This window comes from Pan troglodytes, chromosome 6 (genome assembly GCF_028858775.2).
Source record: "Pan troglodytes isolate AG18354 chromosome 6, NHGRI_mPanTro3-v2.0_pri, whole genome shotgun sequence".
NCBI classification, from domain to species: Eukaryota; Metazoa; Chordata; class Mammalia; order Primates; family Hominidae; genus Pan; species Pan troglodytes.
Genome location: NC_072404.2, coordinates 50,391,062 through 50,413,579, shown reverse-complemented (window position 1 = coordinate 50,413,579; position 22,518 = coordinate 50,391,062). Strand labels below are relative to the sequence as shown.

Sequence of the window (22,518 nt, the reverse complement as noted above, 5' to 3'; positions counted from 1 at the left end):
TCCTGGGCTCAGGTGATCTTCTTGTTTCTGTTTCTCGAGTGGCTGGGACTACAGGAATGCACCACCATGCCCAGCTAAGTTTCCCTTCCCTTCCCCTTTCTCCTCTCCCCTTCCTTTCCCTTCCTCCTTTCTTTTCTCTTTTCTTTTCTCTCTCTTTCTTTCCTTTTCTTTCTTCTTTCTTTCTTTCCTTTCTTTTTCTTTCTTTCTCTCTCTCTCCTCCCTCCCTTCCTTCCTTCTTTCCTTCCTTTCCTTTTTTCTTTTGCTTTTTTCTTTCCTCTTTCTTTTCTTTCTTTCTTTCTTTCTCTTTCTCTCTCTCTGTCTCCTCCCTGCCACCCTCCCTTCCTTCCTTTCCTTTTTTCTTTTGCTTTTTTCTTTCCTCTTCTTTCTTTCTTTTTCTTTTTCTCTTTCTTTTTCTCTCTCTCTTTCCTTCTCTCCCTCCCTCCTTCCCTTCCCCCTCCCTCCCTCCTTCCCTTCCCCCTCCCTCCCTTTCTTTCCCCCTTCCCTCCCCTCCCCTCCCCTCCCCTCCCCTCCCCATCCTGTCCTGTGTGAACATAGCTCACAGCAGCCTTAACCTTGAGGGCTCAAGTGATCTTCCTGTGTCTCTTCCAAGTAGCTGGGACAGCAGGTGCCTAACCTCCATCTAATTATTTATTTTTTTCTGCTCATCCTCTGTGGGTTGGACCCACTGCCTAACCAGTCCCAATGAGATGAACTGGGTACCTCAGTTGGAAATGCAGAAATCACTCACCTTCTGCACTGGTCTCACTGGAAGCTGCAGATGGGAACTGTTCCTATTCGGCCATCTTGGCCCCTTCCAATTATTTATTTTTTTGTAGAGACAGGGTCTCATCATGTTTCCCAGGCTGGTTTCAAACTCCTGGGATCAGGGCAGGATCTTCCCACCTCAACCTCCCAAATTGCTGAGATTACAGGTGTGAGCCACCATGCCCAGCCTGCTTTTCTATTTTGTTGTAGAGACAGGCTCTCACTACCTTGGCCAGGCTTGTCTTAAACTCCTGGCCTCAAGCAGTCCTCTTGCCTTGGTCTTCCAAACTGCTGTGATTACAGGCATGAGCCACTGCACCTGGCGGCTTCTTCTTCTTCTTCTTTTTTTTTTTTTTTTGAGTCAACGTCCAGCCTGGAGTGCAATGGTGCGGTATGGCTCACTGCAGCCTCAAACCCCTAAACTCAGATGATCCTCCCACCTCAGCCTCCCAAATAGCTGGGACTACAGGTACATGCCACCATGCCAGCTAACTTTTTTTACATTTTATTTTTTGTAGAGATGGGGGTCTTGCAATTATTGCCCAGGCTGGTCTCAAACTCCTGGCCTCAAGTGATCCTCCCACCTTGGCCTCCAAAAGCATTGGGATTACAGGCATGAGCCACTGTGCTTGGCTCAAAGCTGCTTTAAAAATTTATGTACATATATATATTTTAAGACAGAGACTTGCTCTACTGCACTTGCTGTAGTGCAGTGGCACAATCATGGCTCACTGCAGTCTCAAACTTCTGGGCTAAAGCAATACTCCCGCTTCAGCCTCCCAAGTAGCTGGGACTACAGTTGCATGCCACCACCCCCAGCTAATTTTTAAATTTTTTGTAGAGACAGGGTCTTGCTATATTGTCCAGACTGGTCTCAAACTCCTGGGCTCAAGCAATCTGCCTGCTTCAGCATCCGCAAGTGTTGGGGTTACAGATGTAAGCCACTGCGCCCACGAGTTGCTGCTGAATATCCAAATTGTCTAAGCTTCTCCTCTGGGTTTAAAATGGTCTATGGCATGTCTCTACCTATAACCTCTTGCCCCAGCCATCTTTTCTGAGCAATGTCCTGATTTTAGGTAAGAGATACAGCATCTTGCATCAGTTCTTCCAGGATCCCCCAGACAAGAACAGATGCACGTAATAGTTTGCAAATAAGGCCTGCTCTCTTTGGAGGAGGGAGCTGAGAACTGTACTACTGTTGTCTCAATTCCAAAACTGTTGGCTGAGTGCAGTGGCTCACGCCTGTAATCCCAACACTTTGGGAGGCCAAGGCAGGAGGATCACTTGAGGCCAGGAGTTTGAGACCAGCCCAGACAACATAGTGAGGCCCTATCTCTACAAACAATTTAAAACACTAGCTGGGTGTGGTGGCACATACATGTAATTCTAGCTTCTCAGGAGACTGAGGTTGGAGGATTGCTTGAGCCCAGGAGTTTGAGGCTGCAGTAAGCCATGATTGTACCAATACACTCCAGCCTGGGCTACAGAATGAGACCCTGCTTCAAAAAAAAAAAAAAAAAAAAAAAAAGACCAAGACTGCTGCCATGCTGGGGAAGGGGTGGGGCAAGACTAAGTAAAAACACTGCAAAACTTTGCTACTGTTTTGAAGATGGCCTTTTTTAAATTGAGTGTTTGCCTGGTTGCTGTAGGCCTTTGTTTTCTAGAGTGACAACAAAGTTGGTTCTGACAGTTTGGCTTGTTTATTCATTGTTTCAGTTTGGAAATGAGAGCTTGGAGCTTCCTAGGCCACCATTTTGCTGATGTCATTTCCAATGGCATTTTTTGCATCTCGACTTTTTCCTCGCGTTCAATGCTTCAGGACCACAAGATGGTTGCTACAGCTCTAGACCTTCCATCTGTCTAGTGTGGCGAAAAGTGGGGAAGGCTAGAATATCATGCCAGCTGCATACCTCCCCTTTCATGAGGGAAGAAAAAGCCTTCCCACGGGGATCACAGGGCCCCTGCTGGCTGCAAAGGGGTCTGGGAGAACAGGGAGAGCCTCTCTCACCTGAGCAGTGGACACAATCCTTCACCAAATGGAGGGCAGGTTCTGATGGCAAGAAAGACAAAGGGGCCACCAGCAGGCTGGTTACCCCAAAGAGCCAGAAGTAGGAGATGTGATTACTTACATCTGTACCAGTTAGAGTGTTGTACACATATCCAGCCAAGGTACCTGTGGCCCAGGTCAGGTGACTGGCTTAGCAATTTCACCTACCTTCCTCTCAGCCCAGATCCCCAAACTCTTTGAATGCTGTTGGGATGCAGAAGAGCAAGTCAGCGAGTGATTTTTTTTAATTTAATTTTTATGAGTACACAGTAGATTATATATTTATGGGGTACATCAGATATTTTGATACAGATATACAATGTGTCATAATCACATCAGGTTGTAAATGGAGTGACCGTCACCTCAAGCATTTGTCACTTCTCTGTTACAAACATTTTAATTACACCCTTTTAGTTATTTTAAAATGTACTGCTGATTGTAATTACCCTGTTATGCTATCAAATACCAGCTCTTATTCATTCTATCTAATTATATTTTTGTACCCATCAACCATCTCCGCTTCCCCCTACCTCCCCACTACTCTTCCCAGCCTCTGGTAACCATCGTTCTACCTACTGTCTATTGCCATGCATTTGTTTTAATTTTTAGCTCCTATAAATGAGTGAAAACACATGAAGTTTGTCTTTCTGTGCCTGGCTTATTTCAGTGAGTGATCCTCATGTCTCCAGGGCTTGTCTGCACATGACTCACCTGGGGCAGCCTCTGCCAGGTGTCACCCCGGAGCCAGCAACAAAGGGCTGCTCTGCTGATGGCTGCCTCACCCCCGGCTGCTCCCTCAGTGAACTGGCACAGCTCTGGGCCCCTCTCGGGACCTTCTCAGAGTAGCCACATTTCAGGCCTGTCTTATGATTCTAACATCAAACTTATAATATCAATCTTACTAATACCAATAGAAAGTGGAAAATGAGGTATTATCTGGCAGTCATTAAATTAGTAAGTTCTAATGACAAACATAATACACGATGAAGGTGAGACTGTGGGAAGATGGTGCCTTTGCGAGTTGCCCATGTCAGTGGTAAGAGTCACGGCCCTCGGGAAATCACCGAGTCTTCATTACCCAAGACTGGCATCAACCCTTCACCAAATTCCAATAACTGAGAATCTGATAATTACCCAATAAATCCTAGATTAGCCTGAGGAAAGAAATGAGCTGTCCACGTAAGAGTCGTAAACATTGGGCCGGGGCTGGTGGCTCATGCCTGTAATCCCAGCACTTTGGGAGGCCGAGGCAGGCGGATCACGAGATCAGGAGATCGAGACCATCCTGGCTAACATGGTCAAACCCTGTCTCTACTAAAAATACAAAAATGAACCAGGCATGGTGGCACATGCCTGTAGTCCCAGCTACTCGGGAGGCTGAGGCAGGAGAATCATTTGAACCCAAGAGGCAGAAGTTGCAGTGAACCGAGATTGCGCCACTGCACTCCAGCCTGGCAACAGAGTGAGACTCTGTCTCAAAAAAAAAAAAAAAAAAAGAATGGTAAACATTGTACTCTGACTCACAAATCTCATCTAGGGGAACTTGTTTTAAGGAAATAAATTCAAAGAAGGAGGAAACATTGTTAGGTGCAAAGAAGTCAACCAGAAACTTATTTATCAAAAATGAACTATTGGGAACCGGCTCGACAGTCAGCACCAGAAGAGGAGAAGATCCACGCGTTCTGTGGACCATAACCTAGTCACAGACGTGCTGATCAGAGATTGAAGGCAACAGGGAGGATTTATGTGAAAAGTCAAGAGAAAAAGCAGGATGCATGTACATATCATATGGTTACAGCTCGGCACGTGTGTCCAGAGGCACCGGCAGCTGGGTTGGGAGATCGGGTGTGAAATTTTCACTGTCATTCCGAGCCGGATTGTGCCGCTGTTATGCTGCGTGTGTTTCACAAATGACCCCAGGAGACCACATAGCTGGACTCTATCTCTCTGTGGTGCTAGACTGGGCACAGCTGGGCTCCAGGGGCTTAGCCTAGACAGCCCCCATGGGAAGAAACATATGAAAGGCAGGGTGGGCCTTTCATATGTTTGTTCTGACACTCACAGCCCTGTGCATGCCAATAGTGACTTCTTGCCGCAAGTGCCCATGGCCCTGCCTAAGGCCCTTTGACACTGAATGTGCCCGCCACGTGCTGGGGCTAAATCTTCCAGGAATGTCCTCTACCAGTGACAGATGAATGTGGTGGAAAGCTGTCTGTGTCCTTATTCCTTGGAGGGGACCTTCTTGGGCACGTCCCCACCAGCTCCCGGAGGTCCCTGGGGGCAGGAGCAAGCTCTTGGATGCATTCTGGTCAGCTTTCTTCCATCCCCTGGCTCATTCCCCATTCACCGACTGCTGTCATCTGGGGTCATCTCCCCAATAAACTCTTTGCACTGGGATCCTTGTTTCAGGATCTGTTTCTGGAGGAACTAGATGACAACACCGGGAACAGAGGACCTAGAGAGGCAGCTTCATGGGTGGTGGGGTGTCCGCCTCTGCCGGCCAGGGACTTGGGAGCAGTGCTGGGAAGGTGCTGGATGGAGCTGTCACTCACAGGGGCAGGCCCTTGGCTGCTGACTGTCTTCCTCTCCACTATGGCTGTCTTGAGGACTTAGGGGTCAGCCTGACCCTGCCTTGGCCCCCTTCCTCTCAGCCTCTGTCTTCTCCTGCATGAGGCTGGGTGGCTCCCCTGTGAATCAGGCAGGGGTCCACAGAACACTAGAGACAGGTCCCTTCCTGCAGCTGTCTCCAGTAGGTGGCCACGCAGGAGATGTTCCCAACAAGCTGCCCTTATCGGCAGCTCAGCTTTGGTAATGGGGGCCAAGGTCATGGCCCATCCTGGTGATAGTGAGAACCCAAGGTAGGCCTTGAAGATTCCTATCAGGAGGGAGCAGAAAGTGTGTACCACACCCCTGGGCCCAGGTGGAGCAGGGCTGCTGCTCAAGGCTCCCGGCCACGCTCTGTCCCTTGCTAGGGGTGACTGGTGGGACAGGCCTGGGCAAGGGACAAGAGGGAGAAGGTCGGGGGGAAGAGGGGATGAAGAGCAAAGTGAGCAAAGGAGAGTCTTCCACTATCTGGGGTCTCTGTCAACTGTCAGGCCCTAGAGTGAGCTGTTCTTTCCCTTTGCTTCCTGGAGGAGGGGACTTTTGTCACTGCGTCACTCCACCCTGCCTGCCCCTCCGTTATCAGGCTGTTAATATTAATTAACAACAGTTGCTAGGGATGACAGTGCAGAGGGTGCCTCTGAGCCCATTGCTGGCCCTGGTCCCAAGAGGGGGTAGGGCAGAGCTGGGGTCTGAGGCTGAGCCAGGGAGGGTGCGGAGGTTCCTCGGCCATGCTGAGCTCCTGAGGCCGGATCCCAGCCAGTGCCTGGTCCCATCTGTGCCTCCAGGCCCTGGCACCAACTCCAGCAGTGTTAGGGGCTAATAGCGTGGTCTCTCCCCTAGCTGACTCAGCCCTCTGGCTTCGGTCGCTTTGGGAAGTGAGTGGAGACCCTAGCACCTGCGTGATGAGGCTCATCTAAAGCGGGGGCCTGTGGACTGGGGCCAAACAGTGGGAGTGGTGGATCATTAACCAGCAGGGCTCAGCCTCATTGGTCCCTAACCCAGTCAGGCCAGGGTTGTCATCGAAGGGGAGGAGGCTGCCTTAATGTGTGTTCAGCCTTTGGCTGTTCCTGAGGCCTGGCCTGGCTCCCCGCTGACCCCTTCCCAGACCTGGGATGGCGGAGGCCGGCCTGAGGGGCTGGCTGCTGTGGGCCCTGCTCCTGCGCTTGGTGAGTCCCAGGGCTTGGCTCCACCTCCCCTGCGGCCTCCAGTTAGGGACCCTGGGGCCAGCCATGTACCAGGCGAGCGTTACTGGGTGACAGCAAGGGAGCCTCAGGGCCTGCGGGCTGGGCAAGTCTCTGGACACATGAGGGATGCCAGGCCCCACAGAGGAGGGGTGCAGGTGGAGGGTTTCCGGGTTACAGGGTTGAATGCACACAGGGGTGAAAGAGGCTGCTGGACTGGGGTGCTCCAAGTCCCTCCTGTCACTGGCCCTACTGTGGGGTCCAGGCCTGCAGTTGAGGGAGGTCTGAGGCAAGGAGGTGCTGGGATGGGGTTACCTGGTGAGCATCACCTAGGGAGGACTGAGCACTCTGGAGGCTGGGAGAAAATCCAGCGCTGGCGCCTCTTAAGTTCCTCGCTCACTTTGTGTCTGGGAGGTGGGTGACAGCTTTTGGCCTCAAGCAGGTGGTGGTAGTGGTGGTGGGAGTCGGGGGGCCTCCTGAACAGACTCTCCATGAGAGACCCTGGCCTCTGGATGTGGTGTACAGTGTGGGGACTCAGGCTGACTTTGCCGTGGGCAGAGCCCGGGACCTTGGAGTCAGCTTTGCCTCCTTACCCATCTCTGGCCTCTCCAGCATGACTTTCCTAAGCTGCAGGTCTATCAGGCCACCCCCAGGAAGAAAGGCCAGTGTTGTCACTCCAACACTGGCTGGCTGGCACATGCCTCCAGGAGGCTTCCTACTCCCCACACTCCCCGCTTCCCTGCCCCTGCTCCATGTCCTTCTTACCCTCACACCCTCCCTGGCTGCCTGCTGCCTCGATGGCACCCAGCTGTGTCAGGGCCCACGCGTGATGTTGCTGTGCTCTGCAGGCCCAGAGTGAGCCTTACACACCCATCCACCAGCCTGGCTACTGCGCCTTCTATGACGAATGTGGGAAGAACCCAGAGCTGTCTGGAAGCCTCATGACACTCTCCAACGTGTCCTGCCTGTCCAACACGCCGGCCCGCAAGATCACAGGTGATCACCTGATCCTATTACAGAAGATCTGCCCCCGCCTCTACACCGGCCCCAACACCCAAGCCTGCTGCTCCGCCAAGCAGCTGGTATCACTGGAAGCGAGTCTGTCGATCACCAAGGCCCTCCTCACCCGCTGCCCAGCCTGCTCTGACAATTTTGTGAACCTGCACTGCCACAACACGTGCAGCCCCAACCAGAGCCTCTTCATCAATGTGACCCGCATGGCCCAGCTAGGGGCTGGACAACTCCCAGCTGTGGTGGCCTATGAGGCCTTCTACCAGCATAGCTTTGCCGAGCAGAGCTATGACTCCTGCAGCCGTGTGCGCGTCCCTGCAGCTGCCACGCTGGCTGTGGGCACCATGTGTGGCGTGTATGGCTCTGCCCTTTGCAATGCCCAGCGCTGGCTCAACTTCCAGGGAGACACAGGCAATGGTCTGGCCCCACTGGACATCACCTTCCACCTCTTGGAGCCCGGCCAGGCCGTGGGGAGTGGGATTCAGCCTCTGAATGAGGGGGTTGCACGTTGCAATGAGTCCCAAGGTGACGACGTGGTGGCCTGCTCCTGCCAGGACTGTGCTGCATCCTGTCCTGCCATAGCCCGCCCCCAGGCCCTGGACTCCACCTTCTACCTGGGCCAGATGCCGGGCAGTCTGGTCCTCATCATCATCCTCTGCTCTGTCTTCGCTGTGGTCACCATCCTGCTTGTGGGATTCCGTGTGGCCCCCGCCAGGGACAAAAGCAAGATGGCGGACCCCAAGAAGGGCACCAGCCTCTCTGACAAGCTCAGCTTCTCCACCCACACCCTCCTTGGCCAGTTCTTCCAGGGCTGGGGCACGTGGGTGGCTTCATGGCCTCTGACCATCTTGGTGCTATCTGTCATCCCGGTGGTGGCCTTGGCAGCGGGCCTGGTCTTTACAGAACTCACTACGGACCCCGTGGAGCTGTGGTCGGCCCCCAACAGCCAAGCCCGGAGTGAGAAAGCTTTCCATGACCAGCATTTTGGCCCCTTCTTCCGAACCAACCAGGTGATCCTGACGGCTCCTAACCGGTCCAGCTACAGGTATGACTCTCTGCTGCTGGGGCCCAAGAACTTCAGCGGAATCCTGGACCTGGACTTGCTGCTGGAGCTGCTAGAGCTGCAGGAGAGGCTGCGGCACCTCCAGGTATGGTCGCCCGAAGCACAGCGCAACATCTCCCTGCAGGACATCTGCTACGCCCCCCTCAATCCGGACAATACCAGTCTCTACGACTGCTGCATCAACAGCCTCCTGCAGTATTTCCAGAACAACCGCACACTCCTGCTGCTCACAGCCAACCAGACACTGATGGGGCAGACCTCCCAAGTCGACTGGAAGGACCATTTTCTGTACTGTGCCAAGTGAGTCCATGGTGGGGCCCAAGCGAGGAGTGGGCTGGGGCTGGGCTGCCATGGCCTCCTGGGAACCTGGCCGGGCATACAGCTGGTCCTGAAGGACCAGAGGTAGCTATTCCTACGGCTCTGGCCTGGGGCCGCCCAGATGATTATCTCTGCCCCTCGTCTGGCCGCCATTTCCTTTGGTCAGAGTTCCTGCTCATGGCTGCAGGTTTGTGCGTGGCCATCGCTGGCCCTTCAACCCCGAGTCCACTCTGTCTTTCTGCAGATTTCTTGACATGTGGGAGCTCCCTGCCACACTCTTGCTTTAAGTCTGACAGAGGAGCCCGATTGGCAGAGTACATATTTATATTTGCTATGTTTTGCTTCTTGTTTCTGTGCCAGGGGCCGTAGGGCCATCAGTAACCCATGAGGTACCATGGTATGCATTGGAAAAGGTGCCCTCAGGCCAGAGGTCGTGGCTGGTCTCAGGCACCTGGGCCGGGTGTCCTGGGGTAGGCCACAGCCACACACAGTTCTATTGATTGGGGTTCGGTCTTTGGTTCTGTCCACTCTGGTGTGCTGCCAACAAGATGCCAACAAGGCTGCTGGGCCAAGGGGGCCAAGAGCCAAGGGCAGCAGCAGGGCCTTGGCAGTGGAGGCTCCTTGAGGTTGGAGTAGAGCAGAGGTCCTCAAAATGAACGTTTAGTACTCCATACTCCAGAGCAAATGAGAGTTAAAAGGGGCAAATAGCATCTTAGTGTTATTATGAAAACAGTTCTGACCTTACAGACCCTGGAAAGGGTCTCCAGGACGCCTAAGGGCCCCAGGCCACACTTTGAGAACCACTGGATTGGAAGAGAGTGCCGACACTTTCTGTCCCCTGCTACCTGGCTCTGCATCCCTCAGCTGGGCCCCAAGTTTGGGCTGCTTCCCAGAGTGTCTGTGCCAGGAACCCAAGGGCTCTCTCTTGGAAATAGCAGGAACGAGAGGAGCCATTGTTTGCTCTGGGGAGGCATCATGGTCTGACCTCAGACTCATGTCTGATGGTAGCTTTATAGTCCATTATAGGGTATTATCTTTATTTTGACTTCGGATGCTCACAACAACTCTTGGGTGGTCCAATTATCTCCATTTTACAGACAGGAAAACTGAGGTTCAGAGGGGTGTGGTAAGCTGCTCAAGGTCACACAGCAACCAGCACTCGCTTGCTGAGATCTGAGAGAGGGGGGTAGAGAGCTTTGCTCAGGTGTCCCACTGCATCTTCACAATGACGGGCTTTGCAGAAAGGGCTAAGCTGAAGGACCTACAGACTTGCCTGAGGGCACCAGTCTAGTAAACTGTGAAAACATTGGCTCCTGGGCTCCAGGGTTCCAAATCTAACCTCAATACCTAAAGGGTTTCGGGGGCCCTAGGCAGGAGAAGGAGGCTGAGAGGGCAACGTTTGAGACAGCCCATGCCAGACCCCATGGCTCAAATCCCAGCTCTTCCACCCTCATGGGACTTCAGGTGTGACGCTCAATCCAGAGTCAGATAATGTCAGAGCCAGGAAGGTCAGGCCAGTGTGTGGAGACATGAGAGGCTCAGAGGGACAGGTCCCGGAGCAGCCCCTGCCTGCCACAGAGAAGGCACTCAGGGCAGCTCCAACTCACTCCGTGGGTGGGGGCCTGCAGGAGATCTTGCTGGATGGGAGCCATTTAGGACCCACTCGGCTGGGTCCTAAATAGCTAAATGGCCTAAATGCAGATAGCTGGGCTATCTGCAGCCAGTGTCCCCCACCCCACCAGCTCACCCTCCATAGTGCTGTGGGTCTGGGGTGGGAGGGGAAGGGAGGGTCCACAGGGACTGGGCAGGGCCAGGAAAGGCCCTTTCCCTTTGCGGTCATCTCCCTCCAGTGCCCCGCTCACCTTCAAGGATGGCACAGCCCTGGCCCTGAGCTGCATGGCTGACTACGGGGCCCCTGTCTTCCCCTTCCTTGCCATTGGGGGGTACAAAGGTAAGCTAAGTGGGCCCTGAGAGGAAGTCAAGGAAGATGCAGTATTGGGGCAGGAACCATAGACGGGAGGGTGGGAGTGGTGCTGGGGATTCTCGCGGCCTGGGGGTAGCCTGGCTTCTGGAAGCTGTAGGCCAACCCTGTCCTGTTTCCTCTCTCTGCCATCTCCTTTATCTTCTAGTAGTGTTACTCAGGCACTGTGGTTTTTCTGCCTGGGCCCAAAGGTCTCGCCTTTGGCTGAGAGAAGTGGGGTGTAGGAGGTAAGGCCATGTATCAGATGAGGAAGGAGTGGGGGAGAAGGAGCAAGGGGTGATGGGAGGGGTGCAGCTAGATAGGGGGAGGGAATATAGGGGTGCAGCTGGAGGGGGAGGGAGGCACGGGTGCAGCAGGAAGGGTCTGAGTATTTCTTATCCCAGGAAAGGACTATTCTGAGGCAGAGGCCCTGATCATGACGTTCTCCCTCAACAATTACCCTGCCGGGGACCCCCGTCTGGCCCAGGCCAAGCTGTGGGAGGAGGCCTTCTTGGAGGAAATGCGAGCCTTCCGGCGTCGGGCGGCTGGCGTGTTCCAGGTCACGTTCATGGCTGAGGTAGGGGCTGCAGGGTCCCTGGCTCTGGGGGTGCAACCCAGGTGGTCTTGGGTCAGTTCCTGTGTCCCCATCCTGGCCCTGGCCCTTCCTAAGTGACCCTGGGCAGTGGCTGCCTGCTCAGAATGGGGTGATTGTGATGGCTGTTCTTATAGCCTCACCTGCGATTATAGGGGGCCATCAGGCCCTATGACACAACACACAATTAGTGCCCAGTGACCGAGCTATTGAGAGCTGGCTTGGCTGAAGCAGGCACGGTCAGTGGGGGCTGGTCGGGTGTGTGTCCACAGCGCTCTCTGGAAGACGAGATCAATCGCACCACAGCTGAAGACCTGCCCATCTTTGCCACCAGCTACATTGTCATATTCCTGTACATCTCTCTGGCCCTGGGCAGCTATTCCAGCTGGAGCCGAGTGATGGTGAGAAGAGGGAGGGACACAGCTAAGTGGGCTAGCCCAGGACCCCAGGCATCTTCAGCAGGCCTTCTACAACTTTCCTAACCACAGCACCTCAGAACAGCAAAGTGGACACACCCAAGTGGCTGCCCCAAAGGGTAATACCTCTTGCAAGTGTTCTGTGCTGAAAGGTCAAGAGCAATTTTCTTTTCTTTTCCTTTCTTTTTCTTCTCTTTTCTTTGCTTTTCTTTTCTCTTCTCTTTTCCCTCCTACCCTCTCTTTCTCTTTCTTTTCTTTCTCTCTCTGTTTCTCTTTTTCTCTCTTTCTTTCTTTTGAGACAGGGTCTTGCTCTGTTGCCCAGGCTGGAGTGCAGTGGCATGATCTTAGCTCGCTGCAACCTCAAAACTCCTGGGCACAAGTGATCCTCCTGCTTCAGCCTCCCAAGTAGTTGGGACTATAGGCACTTGCCATTGTGCCCAGCTATTTTTTTTTTTTTGAGACAGAGTTTTGCTCTTGTTGCCCAGGCTGGAGTGTAACGGCGCGATCTCGGCTCACTGCAACCTCCGCCTCCTGGGTTCAAGCAATTCTCCTGCCTCAGCCTCCCGAGTAGCTGGCATTACAGGCATGTGCCACCACGCCCGGCTAATTTTGTGTTTTTAGTAGAGATGGGGTTTCTCCATGTTGGTCAGACTGGTCTTGAACTCCTGGCCTCAGGTGATCCGCCCACCCAAAGTGCTGGGATTACATGCGTGAGCTACCACGTCCGGCCATTTTTTTTGTTTTTTATTTTTTGTAGAGATGGGGTCTCGCTTTTTGCCTAGGCTGGTCTCAAACTCCTGGGCTCAAGTGATTCTTCCTCATCAGCCTCCCAAAATGTTGAAATTACAGGTGTGAGCCAGCACACCTGGCCTAAGAGCAGTTTTCTGTCTGTTACATGCCATACCCTCACTTGCCCAAATGCAAAGCTAAGACTTAAAATCTCTTGCAATGCATGCTCAAGGAAGATGGAGTAGGCTCACCCATGCCTTTGGGTTTCCTGGACCTCCCCTTGGGAGGATGGCTCTGCAGAGGGGCTTTAATGTGAGATGTGAGCTCCTCACCACTGGGGGCAGTATCGGGCACCTGCAGGCACTGAGGGTGCCTGCCGGCTATGTTGTCTCGCCTAGCTGAGGCTGGTGGGCATACTGGGTAGGTGCTAGGTGGCTAGGGGGCTGAGCCTGTTTGCATTGCAGGTGGACTCCAAGGCCACGCTGGGCCTCGGCGGGGTGGCCGTGGTCCTGGGAGCAGTCATGGCTGCCATGGGCTTCTTCTCCTACTTGGGTATCCGCTCCTCCCTGGTCATCCTGCAAGTGGTTCCTTTCCTGGTGCTGTCCGTGGGGGCTGATAACATCTTCATCTTTGTTCTCGAGCACCAGGTAAGAAGGGAGGAGCTCTCCACACCCCCAACTGCCCACTCTTCTCCCAACCTCACCTCCTGGCCAGATGGGACTCTGGCGTGAATTTGCTGGGTCTCCCTGCAGACTCTTTCTGTTCATCGACACTCATGTTTACAATATCTGTAGAAACTAGAGTGTGTTGACATAAATGACTTCATCCTGCCTCTACCATCTGGAATTAGCTTTCTGTTAACCCCTTGCAATGTCTAGTAAAACCTCTCCACGTTAGTACATTACAGCCTCCTCCTGTCTTTATGCTGCTACGTAGCATTCCATGGTAAGGATAAATCAGAGTCGATTTCACCTCTCCCTGTTGGTGAACAATTAGGGTTCCAACAGTGCTTGGAACAGGGATGCTATAGACATCTCAAATGCACCAACCATTTCTCCCAGCCAGACCCTGGAAGAAGAATATTGGCCATGGAGAGTATGAGAGTCTCTGATGATTCAGGAAGGTCAGAGCAGCTCCTCAGGCCTGGCTGCAGCTCTGGGCACTTGCCAACTCCCTGCTGGCCTTTGAGGGGCGGTGCCCTTGGAGGGCCCTGGCTCTTATCCCTGCTGTTCCCACACAGAGGCTGCCCCGGAGGCCTGGGGAGCCACGAGAGGTCCACATTGGGCGAGCCCTAGGCAGGGTGGCTCCCAGCATGCTGTTGTGCAGCCTCTCTGAGGCCATCTGCTTCTTCCTAGGTGAGCCTGGGTGAGACCTCCCCACTCGGCATTAGGCCTGCTGGGTTAGTGCCGGGGCCTAGGAGTTCCCAGAGGGCAGTGGGTATAGTGCAGACCCCCTTCCCCCTGCACCCTGTCAATGTCAGCTACCACTCTGCCCTTGAAGCCAGGGTGCCCTGACAGCCCTCTGCTCCCTCACAGGGGCCCTGACCCCCATGCCAGCTGTGCGGACCTTCGCCCTGACCTCTGGCCTTGCAGTGATCCTTGACTTCCTCCTGCAGATGTCAGCCTTTGTGGCCCTGCTCTCCCTGGACAGCAAGAGGCAGGAGGTAGGGGCAGCTGGGCCAGTACTGAGGGACCTGCCCCTGGGTTCCCACCATGGCAGGGAGATGGGGTGGCTTTACCACCACAGAGATGGCCCAGAGAATGGGGTGGGGGACAGGGGCATTGTGCCAGGAGAGTAATATTTAGGCCATGTATTCTCCAATTTCCTACAGAAAAATAAATTTGTTTTGACAATTTTTAAAATATAATCAAACCTCCTAAAGTGCATGAAGTTGAGAAATAAAATACAGTTGACCCTTGAACAATGTGGAGATTAGGGCACCGACTGTCTAAGCAGTTGAAAATCTGCATGTAACTTTTTTTTTTTTTTTGAGACGGAGTTTCACTCTGTCACCCAGGCTGGAGTGCAATGGCGCGATATCAGCTCACCGCAACCTCTGCCTCCCGGGTTCAAGCGATTCTCCTGCCTCAGCCTCCCGATTACTGGGATTACAGGCCCCCTCCTCCCGCACGCCTGGCTAATTTTTGTGTTTTTAATAGAGATGGGGGTTTCACCATGTTGGTCAGGTTGGTCTCGAACTCCTGACCTCAGGTGATCCGCCCACCTTGGCCTCCCAAAGTGCTGGCGTGAGCCACCATGCCTGGTCTGCATGTAATATTTGACCCTTCTAAACTTAATTCCTACTAGCCTACTATTGACTGGAAGCCTTAATGATAACATAAATAGTCGATAACACATCTTTTGAATGTTATATGTATTATAAACTGTATTCTTACAATAAAGGAAGCAAGAAAAAAGAAAATGTTAGTAAGAAAATCATAAGGAAGAGAAAATCTATTTACTATTCACGAAGTGAAAGTGGATCATCATGAGGGTCTTCATCCTCGTCGTCTTCAGGTTGAGTAGGCTGAGGAAGAGGAGGAAGAGGAGGGCTTGATCTTGCTGTTTCAGGGGCGGCAGAGGTGGAAGAAAATCCAGGGATAAGTGAGCCCAGGCAGTTCAAACTCGTGTTGTTCAAGGGTCAGCTGTATAAATGAGAGGTCGACAGGAGTTGATCTGTTGGTTCCCATGATGGTGTAAAATTTAAAGATATTTTATCAAGATTAAAATAAAAGCAAAGAAAACAGCACACTGGTATGTCTCCATGAGGGCACTGGCACGGGCCACCCACAGAAGGTGACACTCCCTGGGGGCAAGAAGGTGGTCCCTGGGGCCTTGTCTGCTCTGGGACTACCTTGAGGGGGTGCCTCCCACTCCAGGCCTCCCGGTTGGACGTCTGCTGCTGCGTCAAGCCCCGGGAGCTGCCCCCGCCTGGCCAGGGAGAGGGGCTCCTGCTTGGCTTCTTCCAAAAGGCCTATGCCCCCTTCCTGCTGCACTGGATCACTCGAGGTGTTGTGGTGAGTGGGCCTCGAACCACACGAGAGCAGGGGCACTAGGTGGGGACCTCGCCTCAGGGAGAGCAGGGTTGGAGGTGGGGAGGTTGCCTAGGCCCAAATGCTGATACTTGGGGCTGGCACGCAAGTCTGCTCAACTCCAAAATGTTGCCCATGACACCCTGACTGACTTAAATTTGGGGGGAGATGGGGGACGGCTGTTGGGCAGGGTGGTCTCATGCAGCAGGTCCCTTCTCAGCTGCTGCTGTTTCTCGCCCTGTTCGGAGTGAGCCTCTACTCCATGTGCCACATCAGCGTGGGACTGGACCAGGAGCTGGCCCTGCCCAAGGTGAGCCCAGGCCCTTCTCAACCCTTAGGCCCCTGGGATTTGGGGAGGGGCAGTAGCAACCAGCAGGGATGGGTTGGGGGGTCTCCGGCCAGGGGCTTGGCCAGAGGTGCAGAATTGTTCATTGCTTTGGAGGCACCTCCAGCAGTCCTGGGGAGTGAAGCCACATTCGTGTATGAACAGCACAACAGCCAGGTGCCAGCCCCAGGCCACAGTAAGAGAGATGGCCCAGGCATCGGAGGGCTGTCCATGTGAGACGGCAGGCCACAAAGAATGACTGCCACTTTGCTGAGTGCCTGCCCAGTGTCCAGCCCTGCGAATTCTCTGGGCCTGAAGCCCGGGGAGGGCAGGGGTTCAGGGGAAGGAAAGCCCCGTGGTTGGAGGGGACCTCCAAGGTCACATAGGATTTGCAGAGGAAAGTGATGACAGACTCGCCAGTGGGAGGCTAGGGTGAGCCCAGGTGTGTTTCCTGGGCGTGGCAGCGACTGTGGGGGTGGGATGAGCTGGAGGCCAAGGGCATGGTGGGGGAGAGTGCTGATTGCCCAGCCTGGACCAGTAAGTGTGTGGGCCAACAGGCACAATGCATCAGCCAAGGCTGGGGACCCGGCTCCTCTGGATATGCATCAGCGGTGGCCATGGGCTGGTGGCCAAGAGGAAGCAGCCACAGACAACAAAGTCTGAGACACATGGTCAGACTGCATGAGCAAGCTCTAGGGAGAGGGAAGGCATCAAGGGGACTCAATGTCTAGGTCCCATCTGGGGAACGGTGATGGAGGTTTGGGCAAGGGTCTGGGTACTGGCAGGAGCCCCAGTGGAAGCAGCCAGGCCTGAGCCCACAACAGGGCTGAGTGGGGTGCGGCTGGGGTAGGTGTGTTAGGCAGTACTGGCCTGGGGTCCTGGAAGCCAGGTGAGGGAGGACAAGAGCAAATGGCTCAGGACTGTACTTTGGGTGACTTTATGGCGGGAGAGCAGGTGAGGAGTCACAGAATGAACCTGCCACCTGCAGAAGCCCTGGGGGCTATGTCACAGGGCTGAGGTGAAGAGGGTCTCTAGTGCCCCAAGAGCAAGAAGGAAGGACGTGATGGGCTGCCAGACCCTGCTGAGGTTTTATGTTGATGTCTTTTGTTTATTTTTCTGTTGGGGACATTTGTTTCTTACTGCTTTTAAAAATTTTATCATTTTTTTCCGTTTTTTATTGTGGTAAAATACACATAATAGAAAATTACCATTGTAACCATTTTTAAGTGTACAGTTCAGTGATATTAAGTACACTCATACTATTCAACTATCACCACCATCCATCTCCAAAACTCTTTCCTTTTTGCAAAATTGAAACTTTACCCAACAAACAGTGACTCCCCATTCTCCCCTCCCCTCAGCCCCTGACACAACCACCATTTATGTATTTATTTATTTTGAAACAGAGTTTCACTCTTGTTGCCCAGGCTGGAGTGCAATGGTGTGATCTCGGCTCACCGCAATCTCCGCCTCCCGGGTTCAAGTGATTCTCCTGCCTCAGCCTCCCAAGTAACTGGGATTACAGGTGGCCGCCACCACGCCCAGCTAATTTTTGTATTTTTAGTAGAGACAGGGTTTCACCATGTTGGCCTGGCTGGTCTTGAACTTCTGACCTCAGGTGATCCACCAGCCTTGGCCTCCCAAAGTGCTGGGATTACAGGTGTGAGCCACCGCACCTGGCCTCTACTTTTTCTTTTTTTTTTTTTTTTTGAGATGGAGTCTTGCTCTGTCACCCAGGCTGGAGTGCAATGGTGCAGACTCGGCTTACTGCAGCCTCCACCTCCCAGGTTGAAGCGATTCTCCTGCCTCAACCTCCTGAGTAGCTGGGACGACAGCTGTGTGCCACCACGCCCAGCTAATTTTTGTACTTTTAGTAGAGACAGGGTTTCGCCATGTTGGCCAGGCTGGTCTCGAACTCTGGACCTTGTGATCTGCCTGCTTTGGCCTCCCAAAGTGCTGGGATTACAGGCATGAACCACTGTGCCCGGCCCATTTACTTTCTGTTCTATGAGTTTGACCACTCAAGGCACCTCAGGTAAGTGAACTCATACAATATTTATTTTTTTGGCTGGGAGTGGTGGCTCACTCCTGTAATCCCAGCACTTTGAGAGGCTGAGGCAGGCAGATCACCTGAGGTCAGGAGTTTGAGACCAGCTTGACCAACATGGAGAAACCCCATCTCTACTAAAAATACAAAGTTAACTGGGCATGGTGGCACATGCCTGTAATCCCAGCTACTCAGGAGGCTGAGGCAGGAGAATCACTTGAACCTGGGAGGCAGAGGTTGTGGTAAACTGAGATCACACCATTGCACTCCAGCCTGGGTAACAGAGTGAGGATTTGTCTCAAAAAAAAAAAAAAAAGTCTATTTTGTCTGATATTAGTATAGCTACCCCTATTCTCTTTTGGTTACTATTTACATGGAATATCTTTTTTCTGTTCTTCCACTTTCAATCTATTTGTTTTTGGATCTAAGGTGAGTCTCTTGGAGACAGCATATAGTTAGATCACGTTTTGTTGTTTTTTAGCAGATGGGCGCTGCCTAGGGCACAGTATGCTGACTCTCACAATCTCCATCGTGTGTGTGTGCGTGTGTGTGTGTTTAATTCATTCTACCACTCTTTTTTTCTTTTTTTTTGAGATGGAGCCTCAGTCTGTCACCCAGGCTGGAGTGCAGTGGAGCGATCTCAGCTCACTGCAACTTATACCTCCCGGGTTCAAGCAATTCTCCTGCCTCAGCCTCCTGAGTAGCTGGGATTATAGGTGCATGCCACCATGCCTGGCTAATTTTTTTGTATTTTTTGTAGAGACAGGGTTTCACCATGTTGGCCAGGCTGGTCTCAAATTCCTGACTTTGAGTAATCCACCCACCTCGGCTTCCCAAAGTGCTGGGATTACAGGCGTGAGCCACCATGCCTGGTCCTACTACTCTCTTTCGATTGGAGAGTTTAATCCATTTACATTTACAGTAATTATTGATAAGGAGGGATTTACTTCTGTCATTTTGCTATTTGTTTTCTATATGCCTTGTAGATTTTTTGTTTCTCATTTCCTGCATTACTGACTTATTTAGTGCTTAGTTGATTGCTACTAGTGAAATTTTACATTTTCCTTCTCATTTTCTTTTGTGCATAGTCTACAGCTAATTTTATTTGTGATTACCATGGGGATTATCTTAAATGTGCTGAAGTTATAACACTCTAAATTTATGCCAACTTTGTTTCCATAGCATACAAAAACTCTGCCCTATAACAACTCCATCTTACCTCCCTTTCAGTTATTGATGTCACAAAATTATATCTTGAGCTAGCCATGGTGGCTTATGCCTGTAATCCCAATGCTTTGAGAGGTGGAGGCAAGAGGATTGCTTGAGGCCAGGAATTTGAGGCCAGCCTGGCCAACACAGTGAGATCCCATCTCTAGAAAAAATTTAAAATTTAGCTGGGCAAGATGGCATGTGCCTGTAGTCCCAGCTATGTGGGAGGCTTGCTTGAGTCCAGGAATTCAAGTATGCAGTCAGCTATGATCATGCCACTGCACTCCAGCCTGAGCAACAGAGAGACACCTTGTCTCAAAAAATTTTATTTTTCAGCTGGGTGCAGTGGCTCATGGCTGCAATCCCAGCACTTTGTGAGGTGGTTGGATCACTTGAGGCCAGGAGTTCAAGATTAGCCTGGCCAACGTGACAAAACCCCATCTCTACTAAAAATACAAAAATTAGCCAGGCATGGTGGCACACAACTGTAAACCTAGCTACTTGGGAGGCTGAGACATGAGAATTGCTTGAATCTAGGAGGTAGAGGTTGCAGTGAGCTGGGGTCGTACCACTGTACTCCAGCTTGGGCGACAGAGCGAGACTATGTCTCAAAAACTTTTGTATTTTTATGCATTATGTATCCAAAATCATAGGCTAATGATTTTTTTTGCATGAGTCTCTTAAATCATGTACAAAAAGGTGGAGTTATAAATCATAACATTTATAACTGCCCATTTATTTACCTTTGCCAGGGATTTATTTATTTATTTAAAGAGGCAGAGTCTTGCTCTGTTGCCCAGGCTGAAATGCAGTGGTGTGATCATAGCTCACTATAACCTCAAACCCCCGGCCTCAAAAGATCCTCTCACCTCAGCCACCTGAAGTACTGGGATTACAGGTGTAAGCCACTATGCCTAGCCAAGGGATTTTTATTTCTTCATACATCTTTGAGTTACTGCTGATGTCTCTTTTTTTTTTTTTTTTTTGAGAAGTTGTTTTGCTCTTGTTGCCCACCCAGGCTGGAGTGCAGTGGCGTGATCTCAGCTCACCGCAACCTCTGCCTCCCGGGTTCAAGCGATTCTCCTGCCTCAGCCCCCCGAGTACTGGGATTACAGGCATGTGCCACCACGCCAGGCTAATTTTGTATTTTTAGTAGAGATGGGGTTTCTCCATGTTGGTCAGGCTGGTCTTGAACCCCCAACCTCAGGTGATCTGCCCGCCTTTGCCTCCCAAAGTGCTGGGATTACAGGCATGAGCCACCATGCCTGGCCTGTCTAATGTCTTTTTATTTCAACCTACAGGATTCCTTTTAGCATTTCTTTCAGGGAAGGTCTAGTGATAACGAACTCCTTCAGCTTTTGTTTATCTGAGAATGTCTTAATTTCACCCTCATTTTAATTTTTTAAAATTTTTTATTTATTTTGAGATGGAGTTTCACTCTTGTCGCCCAGGCTGGAGTACAATGGTGTGATCTCAGCTCACTGCAACCTCCGCCTCCTGGGTTCAAGTGATTCTCCTGCCTCAGCCTCCTGAGTAGCTGAGATTACAGGTGCATGCCACCATGCCAGGCTAATTTTTGTATTTTTAATAGAGACGGGGTTTTACCATGTTGGCCAGGCTGGTCATGAACTCCTGACCTCAGGTGATCCACCAGCCTTGGCCTCCCAAAGTGCTGGGATTACAGGCGTGAGCCACTGTGCCCGGCCCATTTTTATTTTTTAATCAAAACAATTTTTTTGAGATGGGGGTCTCACTATGTTACTCAGGCTGGTCTCGAACTTTTGGGCTCAGGTGATCCTCGTGTCTCAGCCTCCCAAAGTATTGGGATTATAGGACGAATCACCTCATCTGGCATCTCCCTCATTTTTATTTTTAATTTTTAGGTTTTTTTTTTTTTTTTTTTTTTTTTTGAGATGGAGTCTCACTCTGTCGCCCAGATTGGAGTGCAGTGGTGTGATCTCGGCTCACTGCAACCTCCACCTCCCAGGTTCAAGAGATTCTACTACCTCAGCCTCCAAAGTAGCTGGGATTACAGGTGCATGCCTCCACGCCTGGCTAATTTTTGTATTTTTAGCAGAGATGGGGTCTCACCATGTTAGTCAAGCTGGTCTCAAACTCCTGGCCTCAAATAATCTGTCTGCCTCGCCCTCCCAAAGTGCTGGGATTACAGGCATGAGCCACCATGCCTGGCCTTCTCCCTCATTTTTAAGTGACAGTTTTGCTGGAATTAGGATTCTTCATTGACAATTGTTTTTTCTTCAGCACTTGTTTTTTGTTGTTGTTGTTTGTTTTTGAGACAGAGTCTCACTCTGTCATCCAGGCTGGAGTGCAGTGGCACGATCTCAGCTCACTGCAACCTCTGCTTCTCAGGTTCAAGTGATTCTCCTGCTTCATCCTCCTGAGTAGCTGGGATTACAGGTTTGTGCCACCATGCCTGGCTAATTTTTGTATTTTCAGTAGAGATGGGGTTTTGCCATGTTGGCCAGGCTGGTCTCAAACTCCTGACCTCAGGTGATCCACCTGCCTCAGCCTCCTGAAGTGCTGGGATTACAGGCATGAGCCACCATGCCCAGCATTCTTCAGCACTTTCAATTTACAAACCCACTGCCATCTGGGCTTCAAGGTTTCTGATGACAAATATGCTGATAATCTTTTTGAGGATCTTTTGTACATGACAAGTCACTTCTTTTTTTTCAATATTTTCTATTTTTTAAAAAACTTATTTTATTTTACTTTTTATTTTTATTTTTTAGAGACAGGGTCTTGCTATGTTGCCTAGAATGGACTTGAAACCCTGGGCTCAAGCAATCCTCCCACCTCAGCCTCTTGAGTAGCTGGGACTACAGGTATATGCCACCATGCCTGGCTTGTCTTTGGTTTTTGACAGCTAAATTATAATATCCAGCTGGGTGCAGTGGCTTATGCCTGTAATCCCAGCACTTTGGGAGGCCAAGGTGGGTGGATCACAAGGTCAAGAGATCAAGACCATCCTGGCCAACATGGTGAAACCACATCTCTACTAAAAATACAAAAATTAGCTGGGCATGGTTGTGCGCACTTGTAGTCCAAGATACTTGGGAGGCTGAGGCAGGAGAATCACTTGAACCCAGGAGGCAGAGGTTGCAGTGAGCCGAGATCGTGCCACTGCACTCCAGCCTGGCAACAGAGCAAGACTCCATCTCAAAAAAAAAAATTATAATATCCGTTGGTGTGGGTTTC

At 51.6% G+C, this 22,518-nt stretch overlaps 1 protein-coding gene across 5 annotated transcripts in view; it reads left to right on the top strand.

Moving 5' to 3' along the window:
• Positions 1-6,440: 6,440 nt before the first annotated feature.
• Positions 6,441-22,518, top strand: part of NPC1L1 (NPC1 like intracellular cholesterol transporter 1) — a 28,790-nt gene continuing 12,712 nt past the window's right edge. For 3 of the 5 annotated variants that reach the window (XM_009452998.5, XM_003318393.5, XM_054655581.2), the window contains exons 1-10: positions 6,447-6,582; positions 7,446-8,971; positions 10,840-10,940; positions 11,354-11,526; positions 11,814-11,942; positions 13,151-13,333; positions 13,927-14,041; positions 14,222-14,349; positions 15,566-15,703; positions 15,939-16,028. In XM_009452998.5, the coding sequence (XP_009451273.2) occupies positions 6,529-6,582; positions 7,446-8,971; positions 10,840-10,940; positions 11,354-11,526; positions 11,814-11,942; positions 13,151-13,333; positions 13,927-14,041; positions 14,222-14,349; positions 15,566-15,703; positions 15,939-16,028 (2,637 nt within the window). In that variant the 5' untranslated portion in view covers positions 6,447-6,528. Of the gene's footprint in view, positions 6,583-7,445; positions 8,972-10,839; positions 10,941-11,353; positions 11,527-11,813; positions 11,943-13,150; positions 13,334-13,926; positions 14,042-14,221; positions 14,350-15,565; positions 15,704-15,938; positions 16,029-22,518 lie in introns of those variants that run through there. The other 2 variants (XM_016957409.4, XM_009453003.5) reach the window with 2 other exon arrangements.